The 18,751-nt window shown below is 36.8% G+C and overlaps 1 protein-coding gene across 1 annotated transcript; it reads right to left on the bottom strand.

The window, feature by feature from the left end:
• Positions 1–715: 715 nt before the first annotated feature.
• On the bottom strand, positions 716–18,747 carry LOC131104431 (uncharacterized). The gene is made up of 46 exons (XM_078796832.1): positions 18,714–18,747; positions 17,850–17,903; positions 17,706–17,759; positions 17,586–17,639; positions 16,651–16,704; positions 16,523–16,576; positions 16,399–16,443; positions 16,270–16,323; positions 16,156–16,200; positions 14,217–14,270; positions 14,049–14,147; positions 13,934–13,978; positions 13,755–13,853; positions 13,630–13,683; positions 13,450–13,557; positions 13,316–13,369; positions 13,146–13,244; positions 13,027–13,080; positions 12,849–12,947; positions 12,728–12,781; positions 12,591–12,644; positions 10,546–10,599; positions 10,428–10,481; positions 10,291–10,335; positions 10,125–10,223; positions 9,933–10,040; positions 9,803–9,856; positions 9,654–9,707; positions 8,184–8,237; positions 8,057–8,110; positions 7,879–7,986; positions 7,753–7,806; positions 7,612–7,665; positions 7,376–7,537; positions 7,193–7,300; positions 7,009–7,116; positions 6,881–6,934; positions 6,703–6,810; positions 6,562–6,615; positions 5,035–5,142; positions 4,883–4,936; positions 3,641–3,748; positions 3,216–3,552; positions 2,950–3,140; positions 1,405–1,644; positions 716–1,320 (listed from the first exon to the last, which is right to left on the bottom strand). The coding sequence occupies exons 2-46, from the start codon at positions 17,850–17,852 to the stop codon at positions 1,174–1,176; spliced, it is 3,807 nt and encodes a 1,268-aa protein (XP_078652958.1). The 5' UTR covers positions 17,853–17,903; positions 18,714–18,747; the 3' UTR covers positions 716–1,173.
• Positions 18,748–18,751: the final 4 nt, after the last annotated feature.

The following is an 18,751-nucleotide window of genomic DNA, read 5'->3' as shown; positions in this document are numbered from 1 at the left end:
AAATTCAAATAAATACTAAAAATTCAATGTGTTATGATTTAACTAAAAATAGGAATAATAAAGTAGTAATTAAAAACAAATTAATTTAAATAAATGTAATAAATATACATATATAAATAAAATAACATTAAATAATGACCTACCTGACATTAATTAAATAAAAAACTAATACATAAATGTGTTACTAAATGTACCATTAAATTATTAAATAAATTAAATATAATAAATATAGTAATATAGTAAATATAATAAAATAACTATGTAATGCAACGTTAATGAAATAAAAGTTGCTAATAACTACATGAATGCGGTATTGAATACGCCATCCATTGCTGAAATAAATAATAATCTCTGTCATTGAAATAAAAAATACTGAATAATAATGACTGAAATTACTAAAATAAAAAATAAATTAAAAAATATTTAATAAAATATTTAAAAATATATTTTTTTAAAATTATGTAAATGTATCATTGTTAAATGCGCCATCCATTTGTGAAATAAATAATTAAACAATTAAAAATAATATAATATTAATACTATAATATATTTTTAATAATAATAAATACTTTGACAATTTAATGAATAATTAGATCAACGAATGAAATGGAATAATTACATAATCAGGGAATAAATATTGTAATTTAAATAAATGAACAACACATGTAAGTCATGATTTTAACTGGCTGTAATTATTTCACGAGTTGATGCCAAACCTTTAATAATAATACATTTCATTCCAATTTGATTGACAGCACAGTCAGATATTATTTAATAAGCTCAGCCACCCCGGAAAAAAAGACATTTATTCTTCCAAATCCCAAGTCAACAACAATGAAATACATTTACATTTGTGTAGCATTTACAGCTGAGGTTTAGCATTTAGCATTTAGCATCGAGTTCTACAACAAAATCGTTTTGGGAATTTGATGGGATAAAAATCCAATGGCGAGGCTTTTTTTTCTCAATTTCGCTGGTTCCATTTTCCGAGTATTAGCCGTTTGTTGAGAACATCCTCACTCCAAAGACGCCGTGAAGGTTTCACGGACAAGATGAATAAATAATGGCGCCATTTTTACCCGTCACGCGTCTCTCGTGTAACCTTCGTGCACTCGTGCGCTCGCAGGAAGTGGAGTCATTTTCTCAGATTCTCTTACTTTTTATTCTAATGTTTTACGAGAAGCACACGGGTCCGATGTCGAGGCCGAACTCCTGATTAGCTTTTCCGATGTCCATGGGCGCCACGTCCGTTACGGGCAGCCTTACCGGAGTTTGAGTTCTGTATTCCAACACGGTTTTAGCCCAGCCGCCGTTCGATTTCTGTATTGGGCGGGACAAGGAGATACGGATAATAAGATGGTTTTCCGTGGATCACGCTTCATCTTCAGGTGATTCGGGACTTACCGCGCAGCCGTCCTCGGACACGGCGTATCGCAAGCGGTTGCTGCCTTGCGCCCTCAGCTCCTGACCGTTGGCGCCTCTCAGGATCAGGGCCTTCTTCAGGGCGCCTTTGGCGTCCTTGTAGGCTACGCTGTTCTTGCAGTGGTAGGTGAGGGTCTGGCGGGACTCCTTGGAGAGGAGCTGCAGCAGCTTCATCTGCACCGCCACCGTGTTTGGCTGCTCCTCGCTGTTGCCGTACAGGAACTGAAAGGGTGGGGCGTGACTAAGTCATTCCAAGGTCATTACAAAGTCATGCCAAAGTAATACCAAAGTCAAGTCTAAGTTATTCCAAAGTCAATTCAAAGTCTTTCCAAAGCCAATTCAAAGTCATGCCAAAGTCATTCCAGTCATGTCAGTCATGCCAGTCATTACAAAGTAATTCAAAAGTCATACCAAAGTCATGTCAAAGTTTTCCATAGTCATTCCAAGGTCACATCAAAGTCATTCCAAGGTCACATCAAAGTCATTACAAAGTAATTACAAGTCATACCAAAGTAATTCCAGTCATCTCAAAGTCATGCCAAAGTCATTACAAAGTCTTTCCAAAGTCAATTCAAAGTCATGCCAAAGTCAATTCAAAGTCAAGCCAAAGTCATTCCAAAGTCATGTCAAAGTCATACCAAAGTAATTCAAAAGTCATTCCAGTCATGTCAAAGTTTTCCAAAGTCATGCCAGAGTCATTCCAAAGTCATACCAAAGTAATTCAAAAGTCATTCCAGTCATGTCAAAGTTTTCCAAAGTCATTCCAAAGCCAAGTCAAAGTCATTCCAAGGTCACATCAAACTAATTACAAAGTCATACTAAAGTAATTCCAGTCATCTCAAAGTCATACCAAAGTAATTCCAGTCATCTCAAAGTCATTCCAAAGTAATTCCTAAGTCATTACAAAGTCATGCCAAAGTAATTCCTAAGTCATGTCAAAGTAATACCAAAGTCAAGTCAAAGTTATTCCATAGTTATTCCAAAGTCATGTCAAAGTCTTTTCAAAGTCATTCCAAAGTCATTCCAAAGTCAATTCAAAGTCATGTCAAAGTCATGTCAAAGTCATTCCAGTCATGCCAGTCATTACAAAGCAATTCAAAAGTCATACCAAAGTCATTCCAAAGTCATGTCAGTCATACCAAAGTCATTCCAAAGTCAAGTCAAAGTGATTCCAAAGTGATTCCAAAGTGATTCCAAAGTCATGCCAAAGTAATTTCAAAGTCATGCCAAAGTCATACCAAAGTCATTACAAAGTAATTCCAAAGTCATTACAAAGTAATTCAAATGTCATACCAAAGTCATGTCAAAGTAATTCCAAAGTCATTGGTAAGTCATTCCGAAGTCATTCCAAATCAAGTAAGAGTTTGTGGCACCAGTATCTACACCTCTGAAACCCCCCTTTAACACCCCTCTTGACCCCTGTCCCATCCCGGGAGGATGCACCCCACAGTTTGAGCATCCCTGGACTAAAGATACTAACACTGGTGGATTAGACGTCCACCAGCAATAAAAAAAAAAAAGGCTTACTCGGGTTCCGCCGTTCATGTGGGCTCCGAACCAGACGGGTTTGTTGGCACTGGGAGTGGACTTTGTCCACCAGGCCTTGCGGGAAATATTGGCTGGATTGGCCGAGATGCAAGTTTCACCGTTGTCCATGTTGCAGAAGACCTGGATGGCATCTTTTGTGCTTCCTTGGTTTGGATCGATCCAGTACTGACCTGGGTTTGAGGAACAGAACCTGTTAATGTGAGAGACCGAAGACCGAAGACCAAAGACAACAAAAAGATTCCCACCGCTTGTTTTTTGAGGATAGCATTGCTTGATGTCCTGACACGTCTTTGCAGGATTCTCCTTGGTCCCATCTGGACTACGTAGGTTCTGCACGTGCCTGCTGAGGGTCTTCAGTGAGACATCGACGTTAGCGGGACTGTCATTAAGAACGGCTTCATCTTTGTTCAATTCCGGGAGCGGCGGCGCGTTGGCTTCAACGTCATCCTTATAGAATTCCACAGCTTCCGGCACGCCATTGTCATCGTAATCCACAGGAGCTGCAAAGAATTCCTTCACAGCTGCACTGGGGGGTCCAGGTGGACCCGGGGGTCCTGGAGGTCCTGGTTCTCCTTGGGGACCCTGATTTAAAAAAAAAAAAAAAAAAAAAAAAAAAAGGGAAATACCATGGAATAGAGGTTTCGGTCTCAGCTTTGTGCTCGAGGCTCACCTGAGCTCCGATGTCACCGCTGGCTCCCCTGCTTCCCGGCGCTCCCATTGCTCCTGGCTGGCCCATGCTTCCCTCCTTCCCAGGTGGACCGACCACCCCTGGAGGTCCCTGTGGAATAAGATCATGTAGTTTTACCAAAGTCCTAACGGTCCTAACTGGATTCTTTGGAAACAGGACATTAAGAATTGGAATTGTACCACAACATCATGCGCTGAGCAGAAAACAAAGGAAGTTACTACAAAATAAGGGTATGGAAACAGGAAGTAAGGCATTCAAAGGACTAAACTAAACAAATTAAATTAAATACAATAGACATTTTAATTTTAATTTCTTATTTTAGATGTAGTGCTTCTTGGAGGTGTGGAAATACACAACTCATTGGCATTAAAACCACAAACGCGTTCTCAGTTGGGCTTAAAAAGCACTTTTAAACTGCATCCATCAAGGCTAGATTATCACAATTTGTTTTTAAATTTAACTACAATGGACAATATTTTATTTTTTAATTTTATTAATTTTATTTTTTTAATTTTAATTTTTTATTTTAGATGTAGTGCTTCTTGGAGGTGTGGAAATACACAACTTATTGGCATTAAAACGAATAAAAAGCACTTTTAAACTGCATCCATCAAGGCTAGATTATCACAAAAAATTGTGACAATTTTTTTTTATTTATATACAATAAACAATATTTTATTTCATATATTTTATTTTATTTTTTATTTTATTTTATATTTTAATTTAATTTATTCATTCATTTTCTACCACTTTTTCCTCACGAGGGTCGCGGGGGTGCTGGAGCCTATCCCAGCTGTATTTCGGGCGAGAGGCGGGGTCCACCCTGGATTGGTGGCCAGCCAATCACAGGGCACATATAGACAAACAACCATTCACACTCACATTCATACCTATGGACAATTTGGAGTGGCTAATTAACCTAGCATGTTTTTGGAATGTGGGAGGAAACCGGCGTACCCGGAGAAAACCCACGCATGCACGGGGAGAACAGTGGTTATTTTTATTTTATTTAATTTTATTTTATTTTATTTTATTTTATTTTATTTTATTTTATTTTATTTTATTTTATTTTATTTTATTTTTACTGTCAGATGAAAAAATGAATCATATGAACGTCTTACAACCACAAATCCGGAGTAACTCATTAACTCAGTTACTTTTTGGGAGAAGTAACTAGTAACTATAATTACTTTTTAAAAGTAACGTGCCCAACACCGAGCTTACCCTTGGTCCAGATGGTCCAACAATACCTCGAGTGCCCACATCACCAGTGGCGCCCTGGAGAGAAAGGAGCAACAGTGGTCCTGGTTCAGAGTCTTTCCCCTTGGTTAACAAACTGAGGTGCATTTGAGATAAGAGACCGAACGGGATCTTACAGCGTTTCCTGGCAAACCGTGGAGACCCGTGAAACCTCTGTGACCTTTCTGGCCCCTCTCTCCTTGTTCTCCTGCTGATCCTTTCTCTCCCTGTGGTCCTTGTGGGCCCTGAAGGTCATTTTCAAAGACATGACATGTTTTGCTTCATGATAGAGACAAATAATAACAATAATAATAACTATAAAAGCAATCTTCACTGGCTAAATGTACCGCAAAAAAGGCCAGTAAGGATAATTCATAATGCCGCCTACAGAGAACATACTAACTCCTTATTTGTAAAAAACAAATACTTCAACTTGCTGATATAGTTCATCTTCAAACAGCTAAAATAATGCATAAGGCTAAAAATAATAAATAATGTGGAGAATAAATAGATCAGATTAGATTACATCAAATATGAACAATGTACAGCGTAAACTGTAATTTGTACAAATAATTTAAATAATTTAGAATAAATAACAATAATTTAAAGTTTTGGTTGTTTATTCTAAATTTAGAATAAATAATTTAAAGTTTTGGTTGTTATTTATTCTAAATTTAGGATAAAAATAACAATAATTTAAATTTTTGGTTGTTAGTTATTCTAAATTTAGGATAAATAACAATAATTTAAATTTTTGGTTATTTATTTAAATTATTTAAATTATTTGTACAAATTATTATTTCTTCTAAATTTAGAATAAATAACAATTTAAATTTTTGGTTGTTATTTATTCTCAAACAATTGTTGTTATTACAATGTACAGCGTAAACAGTAATTTGTACAAATAATTTAAATAATTTAGAATAAATAACAATAATTTTAAGTTTTGGTTGTTGTTTTTTCTAAATTTAGAATAACAATAAATAATTTTTTTGGTTGTTATTTATTCTAAATTATTTAAATTATTTGTACAAATTACTGTACATTGTTTGAGAAATATGATCTCAGGGAAGAAGTACATTTGAAACACTTATATGCTAGGACTACGTTAGCGTTAGCATAGCATTTCAGTATGTGGAATCAAACTATGGAATGGATTGAGTAAGGAAGTCAATGAGCCAATTCAAGAAACAATACAAGCAGTTGATGTTTGCTAAATAAAATTAAATAAAAATTAAATAAAATTAAAGTAAAATAAGGCTAATAATGCATAAGGCTAAAAATAACCAATTAGCTAAAAATGTCATCCAATACTTCTCTACAAGAGAGGAGAAATATGATCTCAGGGAAGAAGTACATTTGAAACACTTATATGCTAGGACTACGTTAGCGTTAGCATAGCATTTCAGTATGTGGAATCAACTAAAATAAAATAAAATAAAATATTAGGAAAGCAGGAAGTGAACAAATGTAACAGTTACTGATTGTAAAAGTACCAGATGGAGGGGTAGGATTTAATAAGCTTTGCTTCTTCCTACTCCTTTCGGACATGTGGAACTGGGAACTGATTATGGGATGCATTCAATTGTAATCTGATGCATGTTCAAATGAAATAAAACCATTACCATTACCAAATAGACTGGGTGGTGGGGGCGGAATCTTACCACTTTGCCTCGGACTCCAGGTGGTCCATGAGGTCCCGGAGAGCCTTTGCCACCCTAAACCCGAACCAAAATATTGATTAAAACCAGCCATGATGCTACTGTTAGCATTTATATGGAAGCAATTGTTGCAATAGAACTCACATCCGCCCCTCTTTGTCCTGGACTACCCGTAACACCAACTGGACCTTCGTTTCCTGGGGAACCCGGGCCCCCTGCCAAGCCCTCAGGACCAGCATTACCTCGGTCACCCTGTAAAATCCCACAACGGTGTTGAGCGGGCATCTTTTAGTCTCAGGTCCAATCATGCGACTCCACCTACCCTTGCTCCTAGGAGTCCGTCGGTCCCCGGGGGCCCCTCTTCACCGCCAATGCCCTGAATGCGAGCCACAACAAACGCCGTGAAGTACAAATAAATGAACTACAGAAGAATGTTTTTAACTTGACAACCTCTGGACCCGCATCTCCTCTTGCCCCGGTAGCCCCCACTGGACCAACTCCACCAGGTGGACCTTTGCCGCCTTGAACTCCAGGAGTGCCAGCTTTTCCAGGTAAACCCTAAATACCAAAGAGGACGGGACATGTTTACGATACGATTCACTTCCTGTAGCAGTTGATTGCACTTCTGACATACCGCCGGACCAGACAGGCCTGGCATTCCTCCTTCTCCTCTGATTCCAGGCTGACCCACAAGACCTCGCTGCCCTGCGGCGCCGGCAGGTCCCGGAGGTCCAGTAAGACCCTGGAAGGTAGGAACATTAGCAACCAAGAATTGTGGGTGTGGAGGTCGGGAATGTAAACAAACTCATCTACTCACCGGAGAACCATCTTCACCAGAGTCCCCCTTCTCTCCAGGGGTACCCGCAGGGCCAGGAGCTCCGATCTCTCCTTGAAGTCCAGGGCCCCCGTTTTCACCACGAATACCAGCGGTGCCCTGCTTTCCTGGGGGACCGATGGCACCGTCTGCACCAACAGCTCCCTGGTACAGACCCACAATCGCCACTTTTAGATCCACTTACTCCTAAATTCCACAGTACCATCGGTTGTACTCACAAGGGAACCAGGAGGTCCTACACCTCCAGGTAAGCCAGGGAAACCAGGAGAACCCTGACGGAAGAGAAGACTTCCAATGAAACAAAAAGTGTACAGTAGGTTCAAGACCGTACCGGTCTGATGTTGCTAAAGCTTCCTCACCACTGCACCCTGAGTTCCTCTGCCCCCTTTCAGTCCCGTCAGACCTACTGGACCCTGAAACACAGACCTCCATGAATTAATCTACTGATCTAATAAAGTTGGTTTCATATCATTACTAATGCTCACCTGTACACCAGGTATTCCAGCCAGTCCTGGTGGTCCCGGTGGTCCTGCCTCTCCCTTAAGACCTGGCTCCCCAGTTTCACCTTTGGCCCCAGGCTGACCCTCAGCACCCTGCAGAAGGCGTCCAAAAGTAAGCACCTGGACCAATTATGTGGTGGAAGGTTTTGGACTGATGACTCACAGGAGATCCGGGGAAACCGGCAGCACCAGTTGATCCAGGTGGGCCTCCCGAACCCTGGGAACGCCACACATTCCGAAGTTTGAAGCCACATTGGGATCATTTGGGATAACTAAAGTGTGGCACTCACAGGTACGCCTCGTGTTCCTCGGCGCCCGCTGGGTCCCGGGGAGCCTGGTTCACCCTGAAACACATCAGTATTTTTAAAAATAAAATAAAATATTTTTTAGATTAAAAAAGTAACACTAATAACAATAATACAATTTAATAACAATAATAATACATGTTAATAACAATATAATTACAACATAATAATTATACACTATATGATTAAATACTAATCATTAAAAATATTATATATTAAATATTATATATATTTTTTTAATATTTTAAATAAATAAATTAATTATATAAATTATTTAATAAATTAATACTAATTTAATAATTATAATTAATTATTCAAATGAAATAATGATAGTGATACATGTTAACAATATAATTACAACACAAAAATTATATACTATATACTATATGATTAAATACTAATAATTAAAAATATACATATATATATACATATATTATATTAATATTATTCAAATGTAATAATAATAATAATAATGGGATAGGGATAGGCTCCAGCATGCCCACGACCCTTGTGAGGAAAAAGCGGTAGAAAATGAATGAATATATTATATATTATATTAATTATTTTGTAATAATTTTTCAATAAATTATTTAATTATTAAAAAAATATTTAATAATAATTTAATAATTATAATTAATTATTCAAATGTAATAATAATGATAATGATACATGTTAATAACAATATAATTACAACACAAAAATTTTATACTATATGATTAAATACTAATAATTAAAAATATTATATATATTATCATTACGTTTGAATAATATTAATATAATATTTAATATATATATAATTTTTACAATTTTTTTGTAATATTAATTTTTAGTAATATGTTATAATGTTAATAACAATATAATTACAACACAATAATTATATACTATAGGATTAAATACTAATAATTAAAAACATATATATTATTATTACATTTGAATAATATTATATATATTAAATTTTTAGTATTTAATAATATAGTATATAATTATAGTGTTATTAACATGTATTATTATTATTATCATATATCAAATATTATATTAATATTATTCAAATCTAATAATGATAATAATACATGTTAATAACAATATAATTACAACACAATAATTATATACTATATGATTAAATACTAACAATTACAAATATATATATAAAATATTATATTGATATTATTCAAATGTAATAATAATAATAACAATAATAATAATAATAATAATAGGGATAGGCTCTAGCATGCCCACGACCCTTGTGAGGAAATAAGCGGTAGTAAATGAATGATTTGAAAATAATATAATCTAATGTTATATTATCAAATATAATTTTATAATAATGAATTAGTTCACATGTAATAATAATAATCATCATAATAAATCCCATCTATTAAAAATAAAATGATGATATCAATTAATGAATAAATTCACTGTATTTTCAATGTTCTTTCAAACATCAGTAAGTCTCACCTTGGCACCATTGGGTCCAATGGAACCTGGGGGTCCTACAGGACCAGCTGCACCCTTTAAAGGACAAGTATTTGTCATATTTGTAATATTTATATATATATATATATATATAACACATAGCCATCCGAGATATAGCACCCTCAACTCACCCGAGTGCCATCAACTCCAGCTTTGCCTTCCTGTCCTGCGTCCCCAACAGCGCCCTGAAGTCCAAGACCCCCTTTTCATTAAAAACAATGGTGTTTGTTAACCGAGAATAACGGCGCAAGAGACACTCACCACATCCCCCTTTGGACCTGGGGCCCCGGAGATGCCTCTTTCACCCGGCATCCCCTGAAGTCCTGGACTTCCTGTTTCTCCAGAAGCTCCCTTCACACCCGCTTTTCCCTAAAGTACCCAGATGTGTTTCAGATCAGCAAGACTCAGCAGCCAACACCCTTAACACGGAAACAGTCTTTGCTAGTCCAGTACCTTCAGTCCATCTGGGCCTGGGCTACCTGGACTACCTTTAGGTCCCAGCAGTCCTTTGGGTCCAGTTTCACCTCTTTCCCCTGGAGCGCCTCTTTCTCCCTGGTGAGAAACAATCATCCCGTGATGAACTTCAACTTGACACCGTGGAAACCAAACAAGATCTTACTCTCAATCCTGAAGCTCCGGCAGCACCTTCCTCCCCGGCGAGTCCCTGAAAGCAGCATTAGAAATACTTCATTCCCTCATCACGGTAGTTTTATTTGTAGTAAAACAATGAAAAACATATTTGATGTATTCATATACCTCACTTCCTGGTTTACCAGATTCTCCAGGTGGGCCTGGCACTCCAGGCAAACCCTGAAACGCATCCACATGTAAAGTTATGTAAGTTAAGACGACATGTTATGAAGTGGCGTATCACCTGGAATCCAATCGGACCCTGTGGTCCCTGCTCGCCTCTCTTCCCGGCAGGACCCTGGAGGGAACAATATTTAATGTAGCGTAGCAAAAGGAAAACTGAGGACATCTTTTTTATTTCAGTAAAAAATGAAAAGGTAATTTTTAGTTCCGAACATTCATTCGCTTATCCTCACGAGGGTCGCAGGGGGTGCTGGAGCCTATCCCAGCTGTCTTCGGGTGAGAGAGGTTGGGTACACCCTGGACTTAAAAAGCACTTTTAAACTGCATCCATCAAGGCTAGATTTTTTAATTTTAATTTTAATTTTAATTTTAATTTTTTATTTTAGATGTAGTGCTTCTTGGAGGTGTGGAAATACACAACTCATTGGCATTAAAACCACAAACATGCGTTCCCAGTTGGGCTTAAAAAGCACTTTTAAACTGCATCCATCAAGGCTAGATTAGCACAAAAAATTGTGGCAATTTTTTTTATTTAACTACAATGGACAAAATTTTATTTTATTTTAATTTTTATTTTATTTTTATTTTATTTTTATTTTATTTTTATTTTATTTTTATTTTTATTTTATTTTTATTTTTATTTTATTTTTATTTTATTTTTATTTTATTTTTATTTTATTTTTATTTTATTTTTTTTATTTTATTTTATTTTATTTTATTTTTATTTTATTTTTATTTTATTTTTATTTTATTTTTATTTTATTTTATTTTTATTTTTTATTTTAGATGTAGTGCTTCTTGGTGGTGTGGAAATACACAACTCATTGGCATTAAAACCACAAACGCGTTCTCAGTTGGGCTTAAAAAGCACTTTTAAACTGCATCCATCAAGGCTAGATTATCACAAAAAATTGTGACAAAACTTTTTATTTAAATACAATAGACAATATTTTATTTTATTAATTTTTTTTTAAATTTTAATTTTTTTATTTTAGATGTAGTGCTTCTTGGAGGTGTGGAAATACACAACTCATTGGCATTAAAACCACAAATGCGTTCTCAGTTGGGCTTAAAAAGCACTTTTAAACTGCATCCATCAAGGCTAGATTATCACAAAAAATTGTGACAAAATTTTTTTTATTTAACTTCAATGGACAATATTTATTTTTATTTATTTTATTTTATTTTATTTTATTTTATACCGCTTTTTCCTCACAAATGTCGCAGGGGTGCTGGAGCCTATCCCAGCTGTCTTCGGGCGAGAGGCGGGGTACACCCTGGACTGGTGGCCAGCCAATCACAGGGCACATATAGACAAACAACCATTCACACTCACATTCATAACTATGGACAATTTGGAGTCGCTAATTAACCTAGCATGTTTTTTTGGAATGTGGGAGGAAACCGGAGTACCCGGAGAAAACCCATGCATGCACGGGGAGAACATGCAAACTCCACACAGAGATGGCCGAGGGTGGAATTGAACTCGGGTCTCCTAGCTGTGAGGCCTGTGCGCTAACCACTGTCAAAAAATGTGAACAGATATTTTCTAGTTTCACATGCAAACAATTCTAAAGGCATATAAATGATGAATGAAGGGAATAAATGAACATTTAAGATGACTTTTAAGACACCACCTTCCTGTTTTGCCATGACTTATTTCTTCAATTCAACATTTTTTCATCTACTTTATTAAAAAATGCTACTTTTTTTGGCTCCATGTTGGCTTATTCTTGCAGCCGTGATTAAAAGAAAAGCAGGTGAGACTGGAGTCAAGAAATAACTCATGGCAAAACAAGAAGGTGGTGTTGAAATGATTCAGCCAGTCCGATATCCGAGTTCTGCTGTATCATACGCTTTTTTTTTCATATGTACTTCGACTGGCGACCCCTGCGCATGCCCAGGGATGGCACCCGGGGTGCCTTAAAGTGGGCACCCCGGGTTTAAGGCACCCCGCTAAATCTCACTCTTATCCGGGTCACTGCAAAACCTGACTGGTGTGCTCCCGCCATGTTCGATCTGAGAGTGCTCGGCATTGGATCCGAAAGCCTTAGACTCTTAAGGCGCCAGGAAGTGCTAGCATCCGTTTGGGAATGAGCTCCTTACCGCTGGGCCAGTCGGACCGGCAGCGCCCTCCTCGCCATCTTTCCCGTTCCCTCCCTGTGGGATCATTACAACACTTCAGAATTCAGGACTTCAGTGAAAACCTCCAAAGTGAAAGACCCTTTTTATGAAAAACCTACCCTTTGACCCGGTGGCCCGGGACTACCAGCCTCGCCGTTCTTCCCACCATCTCCCTGAAACCCACAGAGGAGTCAGTCGTGTTTATCGGTCACTGAAATCAAGCAGTCCTGTCATACTGACAGCGAGACCCTTTGGTCCTGGCAAGCCCATGGGACCAGCTAAACCTCGACCCCCTGTGGAACCGGCCGGGCCCGATTTTCCGTCGTCACCTGCTGCACCCTGAAGAAACGGAATGAAACGCTCACAGAAAGAAATAGAAACGCCGACTACAGTTAGCATGAAGATAACGCTAGCAAACCTGTGGTCCTGGTTTGCCTTCTTCTCCGTCAGAACCAAGAATTCCAGACAGACCCTGTGAGACATCACCGCAGGATTATGGGAATGAAGTTTAAAAACATCTCACTACGACAGCCTTACCCGAGCGCCAGTCAAACCGGGCTCTCCGGGGCGTCCCGGGTCTCCTGTCAGGCCTTTTGTGCCAGCAGTACCCGGCGGGCCTCGCTCACCCTGCGCTCCCTGTGACGACCAAGCAACAAAGCAATGTGATCATGTGACCATATGACAAGATCTGACCTTGCGGATCTCACCTTTGCACCAGGGAAACCATCCGTGCCAGGGAACCCGCGATTACCAGGGGTGCCCTAGATCCGATCCATGAAATACCGTTTATGTTATGCTAAGTTATGCTAACAGAAGGTTATATTTACGTGAGTCGACTCACGGTCTCGCCTGGAAGTCCTGGGTCACCCACAGACCCGGCATCACCTCGAGGTCCACGTTTCCCTTCATCCCCCATGGGGCCAATCCCACCTGGAACACCATGGTCCCCCTGACCGGAAGAAGCAGTCACGTAAAGTTAATCATCAGTGAAGTAGGCACCAGTTTTTGGGTTTTTTTGTACTCTTTCGCCTTTAAGTCCAGCTTCTCCTTTGACACCCGCAAAGCCCCCGTCACCCTGGAGACCAGATTATCCGAGTTACATATACGAGTGCATGGAAAAGACACAAAGGATAGTCTTTGTCTTACATCTTGGCCTTTGGGTCCATGTGCTCCTGTGGTTCCCTGAGGGCCAGGGGGTCCAACTGGGCCAATAATCCCTGATGGACCTTGGATGCCTGCTAGACCCTGGAAATAAGTCCCAAATAAAATATTTGGTCGCGTAACAATATTTACCAGAGAGATATTTTGGTTGATAACTGACGTACGGTTGTGCCCCTTGGTCCTGGGGCCCCATCCGGTCCCACGGCGCCCTGTTAAGAAGACACAACAGGACTTTTTTTGAGTTTTCTTTGCCTTAAATCGAAGAATGAAACTGCTCACCTGATGTCCAGTGGGTCCTGGTGGTCCGACATGGCCGGCATCTCCTCTAGGTCCCTGCTGCCCGGGACTTCCTCTCACGCCAATTGGTCCGACTTCACCCTGGAAATGTTCAAAATAATTATTGAAACTTTTCATATCCCCTATTTCCCTGAAAAACTGCTATGGTACCTTCTGTCCTGGGACACCTGGGAATCCCGGAACGCCAGCGATTCCAATAGGACCCTGTGGTGATAGGAGAGGATTATTTTCACATCGTAATTGAGAGTATTGGTCCATCCAAGCTTATTCTGTCTATGTGTTTTGCAGAACTGAAACAATGGTAATGCTAATGCTAATGCTAATGGTTTTATTTCATTTGAACATGCATCAGATTACAATTGAATGCATCCCATAATCAGTTCCCAGTTCCACATGTCCAAAAGGAGTAGGAAGAAGCAAAGCTTATTAAATCCTACCCCTCCATCTGGTACTTTTACAATCACTAACTGTTACATTTGTTCACTTCCTGCTTTCCCAATATAATTTAAGTATTTTTTTTTACTTTATTTTATTAATTTGTTTTTTTTTATTATTTTACTTTAAATTTTTTAAATGTTTAAATTTTTAAAAATTTTTAATTAACATTTTTTTTATTAAATTCAAACAAAAAAATATTTTTTTTTGTCACGTACCGAAAGGTACCGAAAGAAAAAATCAGGACTTTTGTGTCCATGGAGAAAGTTTATGGTAATGGTAATGGTAATGGTAATGGTAATGGTAATGGTAATGGTTTAATTTCATTTGAACATGCATCAGATTCCAATTGAATGCATCCCATAATCAGTTCCCAGTTCCACATGTCCAAAAGGAGTAGGAAGAAGCAAAGCTTATTAAATCCTACCCCTCCATCTGGTACTTTTACAATCACTAACTGTTACATTTGTTCACTTCCTGCTTTCCCAATATAATTTAAGTATTTTTTTTACTTTATTTTATTAATTTGTTTTTTTTATTATTTTACTTTAATTTTTTTAAATGTTTAAATTTTTTTAATTTTTTTATTATTTTTTTTATTAAATTAAAACAAAAAATTATTAATTTTTTTTGTCATGTACCGAAAGAGAAAATCAGGACTTTTGTGTCCATGGAGAAAGTTTATGGTAATGGTAATGGTAATGGTAATGGTTTTATTTCATTTGAACATGCATCAGATTACAATTGAGTGCATCCCATAATCAGTTCCCAGTTCCACATGTCCAAAAGGAGTAGGAAGAAGCAAAGCTTATTAAATCCTACCCCTCCATTTGGTACTTTTACAATCAGTAACTGTTACATTTGTTCACTTCCTGCTTTCCCAATATAATTTAAGTATTTTTTTTACTTTATTTTATTAATTTGGTTTTTGTTATTATTTTACTTAAAATTTTTAAAATGTTTAAATTTTTTAAATTTTTTAATTTAAAAAAAATTATTAAATTAAAACAAAAAATTATTACATTTTTTTGTCACGTACCGAAAGAGAAAATCAGAAAATCAAAGCTTATTAAATCCTACCCCTCCATCTGGTACTTTTACAATCAGTAACTGTTACATTTGTTCACTTCCTGCTTTCCTAATATAATTTAAGTATTTTTTTTACTTTATTTTAATAATTTGTTTTTTTATTTTACTTTAAAATTTTTAAATGTTTAAATTTTTTAAATGTTTAATTTTTTTAATTAAAAAATAAAAACAAATTATTAAATTAAAACAAAAATATATTTTTTTTTTGTCATGTACCGAAAGAGAAAATCAGAAAATCAAAGCTTATTAAATCCTACCCCTCCATCTGGTACTTTTACAATCAGTAACTGTTACATTTGTTCACTTCCTGCTTTCCTAATATAATTTAAGTATTTTTTCTACTTTATTTTATTAATTTGTTTTTTATTATTTTACTTTAATTTTTTTAAATGTTTAAATTTTTTAATTAAAAAAATTATTAAATTAAAACAAAAAATTATTTTTTTTTTTTCACGTACCGAAAGAGAAAATCAGGACTTTTGTGTCCATCTGGTACTTTTACAATCAGTAACTGTTACATTTGTTCACTTCCTGCTTTCCATAATACAGTTGAGTTCATTCTTACCAGAGGACCCGGTTTGCCAGCATGTCCTGCAGCACCCCGTTTTCCCTGCACCCCAAAGAGACCAAGAGTCAGATTCTTGTAAACAAACAAACATCATGGATGCTTTGGTTTTACCGGAGGTCCAGATTGCCCTGCTCTTCCCCTTTCTCCGAGTAATCCCGGCGGTCCCTGAAAAAGAGGAATAGTGGTCCAAATTCAATCAAGGTTCTGGTGATTTGCATACGAGATATACGTATTACTTACCACTGGGCCGGGGGCACCCATGGCACCAGGGGTTCCAGACCCACCCTGCACAATAAATACAATGACAAGGAAATGAGTGAAAAATATTGTTAGATTCCGTCACAAAAACCGTCAAAAATCTTACCTTGACACCGACAGAACCGGACTCACCCCTGGATCCAATAGCGCCCATCACACCCTAATAAAAGATTCACAAGTTGTACTCATGTTCAAAAAGTTACAAAATAAAAGCCTAAAATGTTTATTTTCTACCTTGTGACCTTTATGGCCAGGCAGACCTGGTGTACCTGGCAACCCACGAGCGCCCTAATAAGGAGGGACAGAATGGAGAGGGTGAACGAGGTTGATCACATTAAAAGGGTCCCTGACACTTTTCTTAAATATGTTTTATTATTTTTATAATTATGTTCTACATTGTTTGATTATTGAAAGCAAATGGTAAATTAGCAAAGTATATTTATAATGTCGTGTTGCTGCTGGATGTTCATTGATACTGTAAGTTTGTTTTCTTTTCCAGTCTTGTAAAATTCCAACTTTTTCTCTTAATATTTTGGTATTTTTTTTACAAAAATTGTTGCAGATAGGTTTTACATTTTTTGATTTTTGAAAGCAAATGGTAAATTAGCAAAGTATATTTATAATGTCGTGTTGCTGCTGGATGTTCACAGTATCCGAAGTTTGTTTTCTTTTCCAGTCTTGTAAAATTCCAACTTTTTCTCTTAATATTTGGGTATTATTTTACAAAAATTGTTGCAGATATGTTCTACATTGTTTGATTTTTGAAAGCAAATGGTAAATTAGCAAAGTATAATTATAATGTCGTGTTGCTGCCGGATGTTCACAGTATCCGAAGTTTGTTTTCTTTTCCAGTCTTGTAAAATTCCAACTTTTTCTCCTTAGATTCCAACTTTTTCTCTTAATATTTTGGTATTATTTTACAAAAATTGTTGCAGATATGTTCTACATTGTTTGATTTTTGAAAGCAAATGGTAAATTAGCAAAGTATATTTATAATGTCGTGTTGCTGCTGGATGTTCACAGTATCCGAAGTTTGTTTTCTTTTCCAGTCTTGTAAAATTCCAACTTTTTCTTTTAATATTTTGGTATTATTTTACAAAAAAAATGTAATAAATCACGTCAGGGACCATTTATATATACTTCTATTTATATGTGGATTATTTGTTTACCACTGATCCTGGAAATCCAGTTTCTCCTGCAGCACCCTGGGGTCCAGTCTCCCCCTAAGAAAACAAAAATATCCAAATGACCGGATGCAACATAAACTGCTTCAAATGAGTTCTACTGACATCTGGTCCAGGTTTTCCCGTCAATCCTTCAGGTCCTCGCACGCCTGGTTCACCCTATAGGAAAAAACCCAAGGAAACCTCGTATTTCTTAGCATACTGTAGGTCATCCAATCACATGAGAGTGTTGTGTCAAGTGATTTCTACCATTTGTCCCGGCTCGCCATGCTCTCCTGGGAGTCCTTGTCCTCCGCTTGGACCCTGAGCAAGAACCGGATGTCAATAATATTGGTCAGTCAATATTTTTATTAGCATACAATTTTGATATTGATATCAGTATCCTTTTTCTGTCCATGATTCTAAAGGTATCTAAGGGAGAAAACCAAATCCAAGCCTATATATCCCATATTTCTAAAGCTTTAGGACTCTAGCTAACCACAGTGAGAACCATAGCCCGCAGGACACTAGTTTGAGGCCCCCGCCTTGATATGGATGCTGTATGGTATCATGTACCCAGAAAAAAATATTACGTTTGATTCATGTTCATGTTAAAGGTTAAATAACTGTTAATAGTTATCCTCCCTATCCGTGTGGAAGTGGTAAGTTTTTGGCTATTTAAGTTGAAAGGAAATAACTTGAAGGCTACCGTTTAGGTCGCTAGCTCTCTAGTTTGCGAGTTAGCATGTGTCTCAAGACCCTGCAGTTGCTTTATTATTATTATTATTATATTTATTTATTTATTACTGATTTTTTTTTCTTTATTCTTGATTTGTTTATTTATTTTTCATCTTATTTTGTGCAGAAAAATAATTAAGATATTTGAGAACAGTGGAATGTTTTATCAGAGCTTTGCATTTTGTGTTCAGTAGTTTGATGATATGAAATATTAAAATGTGACAAAAAAAAAATAGAAACCCTTTTACACACCATTGTTTGCTACTAAAATGGTTATTACATTTTCAGTTTCAACATCTCATAATTCTAACTTTATTGCAATAATATTTTGACTTTATTCTCATAACATTTGGGGAAGTTATTATGTAAAAATAAAATAGTAATGACCAAACTTACCGTCACTCCGCTGGCTCCGGGTGGCCCTCGTGGTCCTG

Source organism: Doryrhamphus excisus, linkage group LG15 (genome assembly GCF_037039965.1).
Source record: "Doryrhamphus excisus strain RoL-2023G ecotype Guam linkage group LG15, RoL_Dexc_Guam_v1.1, whole genome shotgun sequence".
NCBI lineage: Eukaryota > Metazoa > Chordata > Actinopteri > Syngnathiformes > Syngnathidae > Doryrhamphus > Doryrhamphus excisus.
This window is presented reverse-complemented; position numbering and strand designations above follow the sequence as displayed.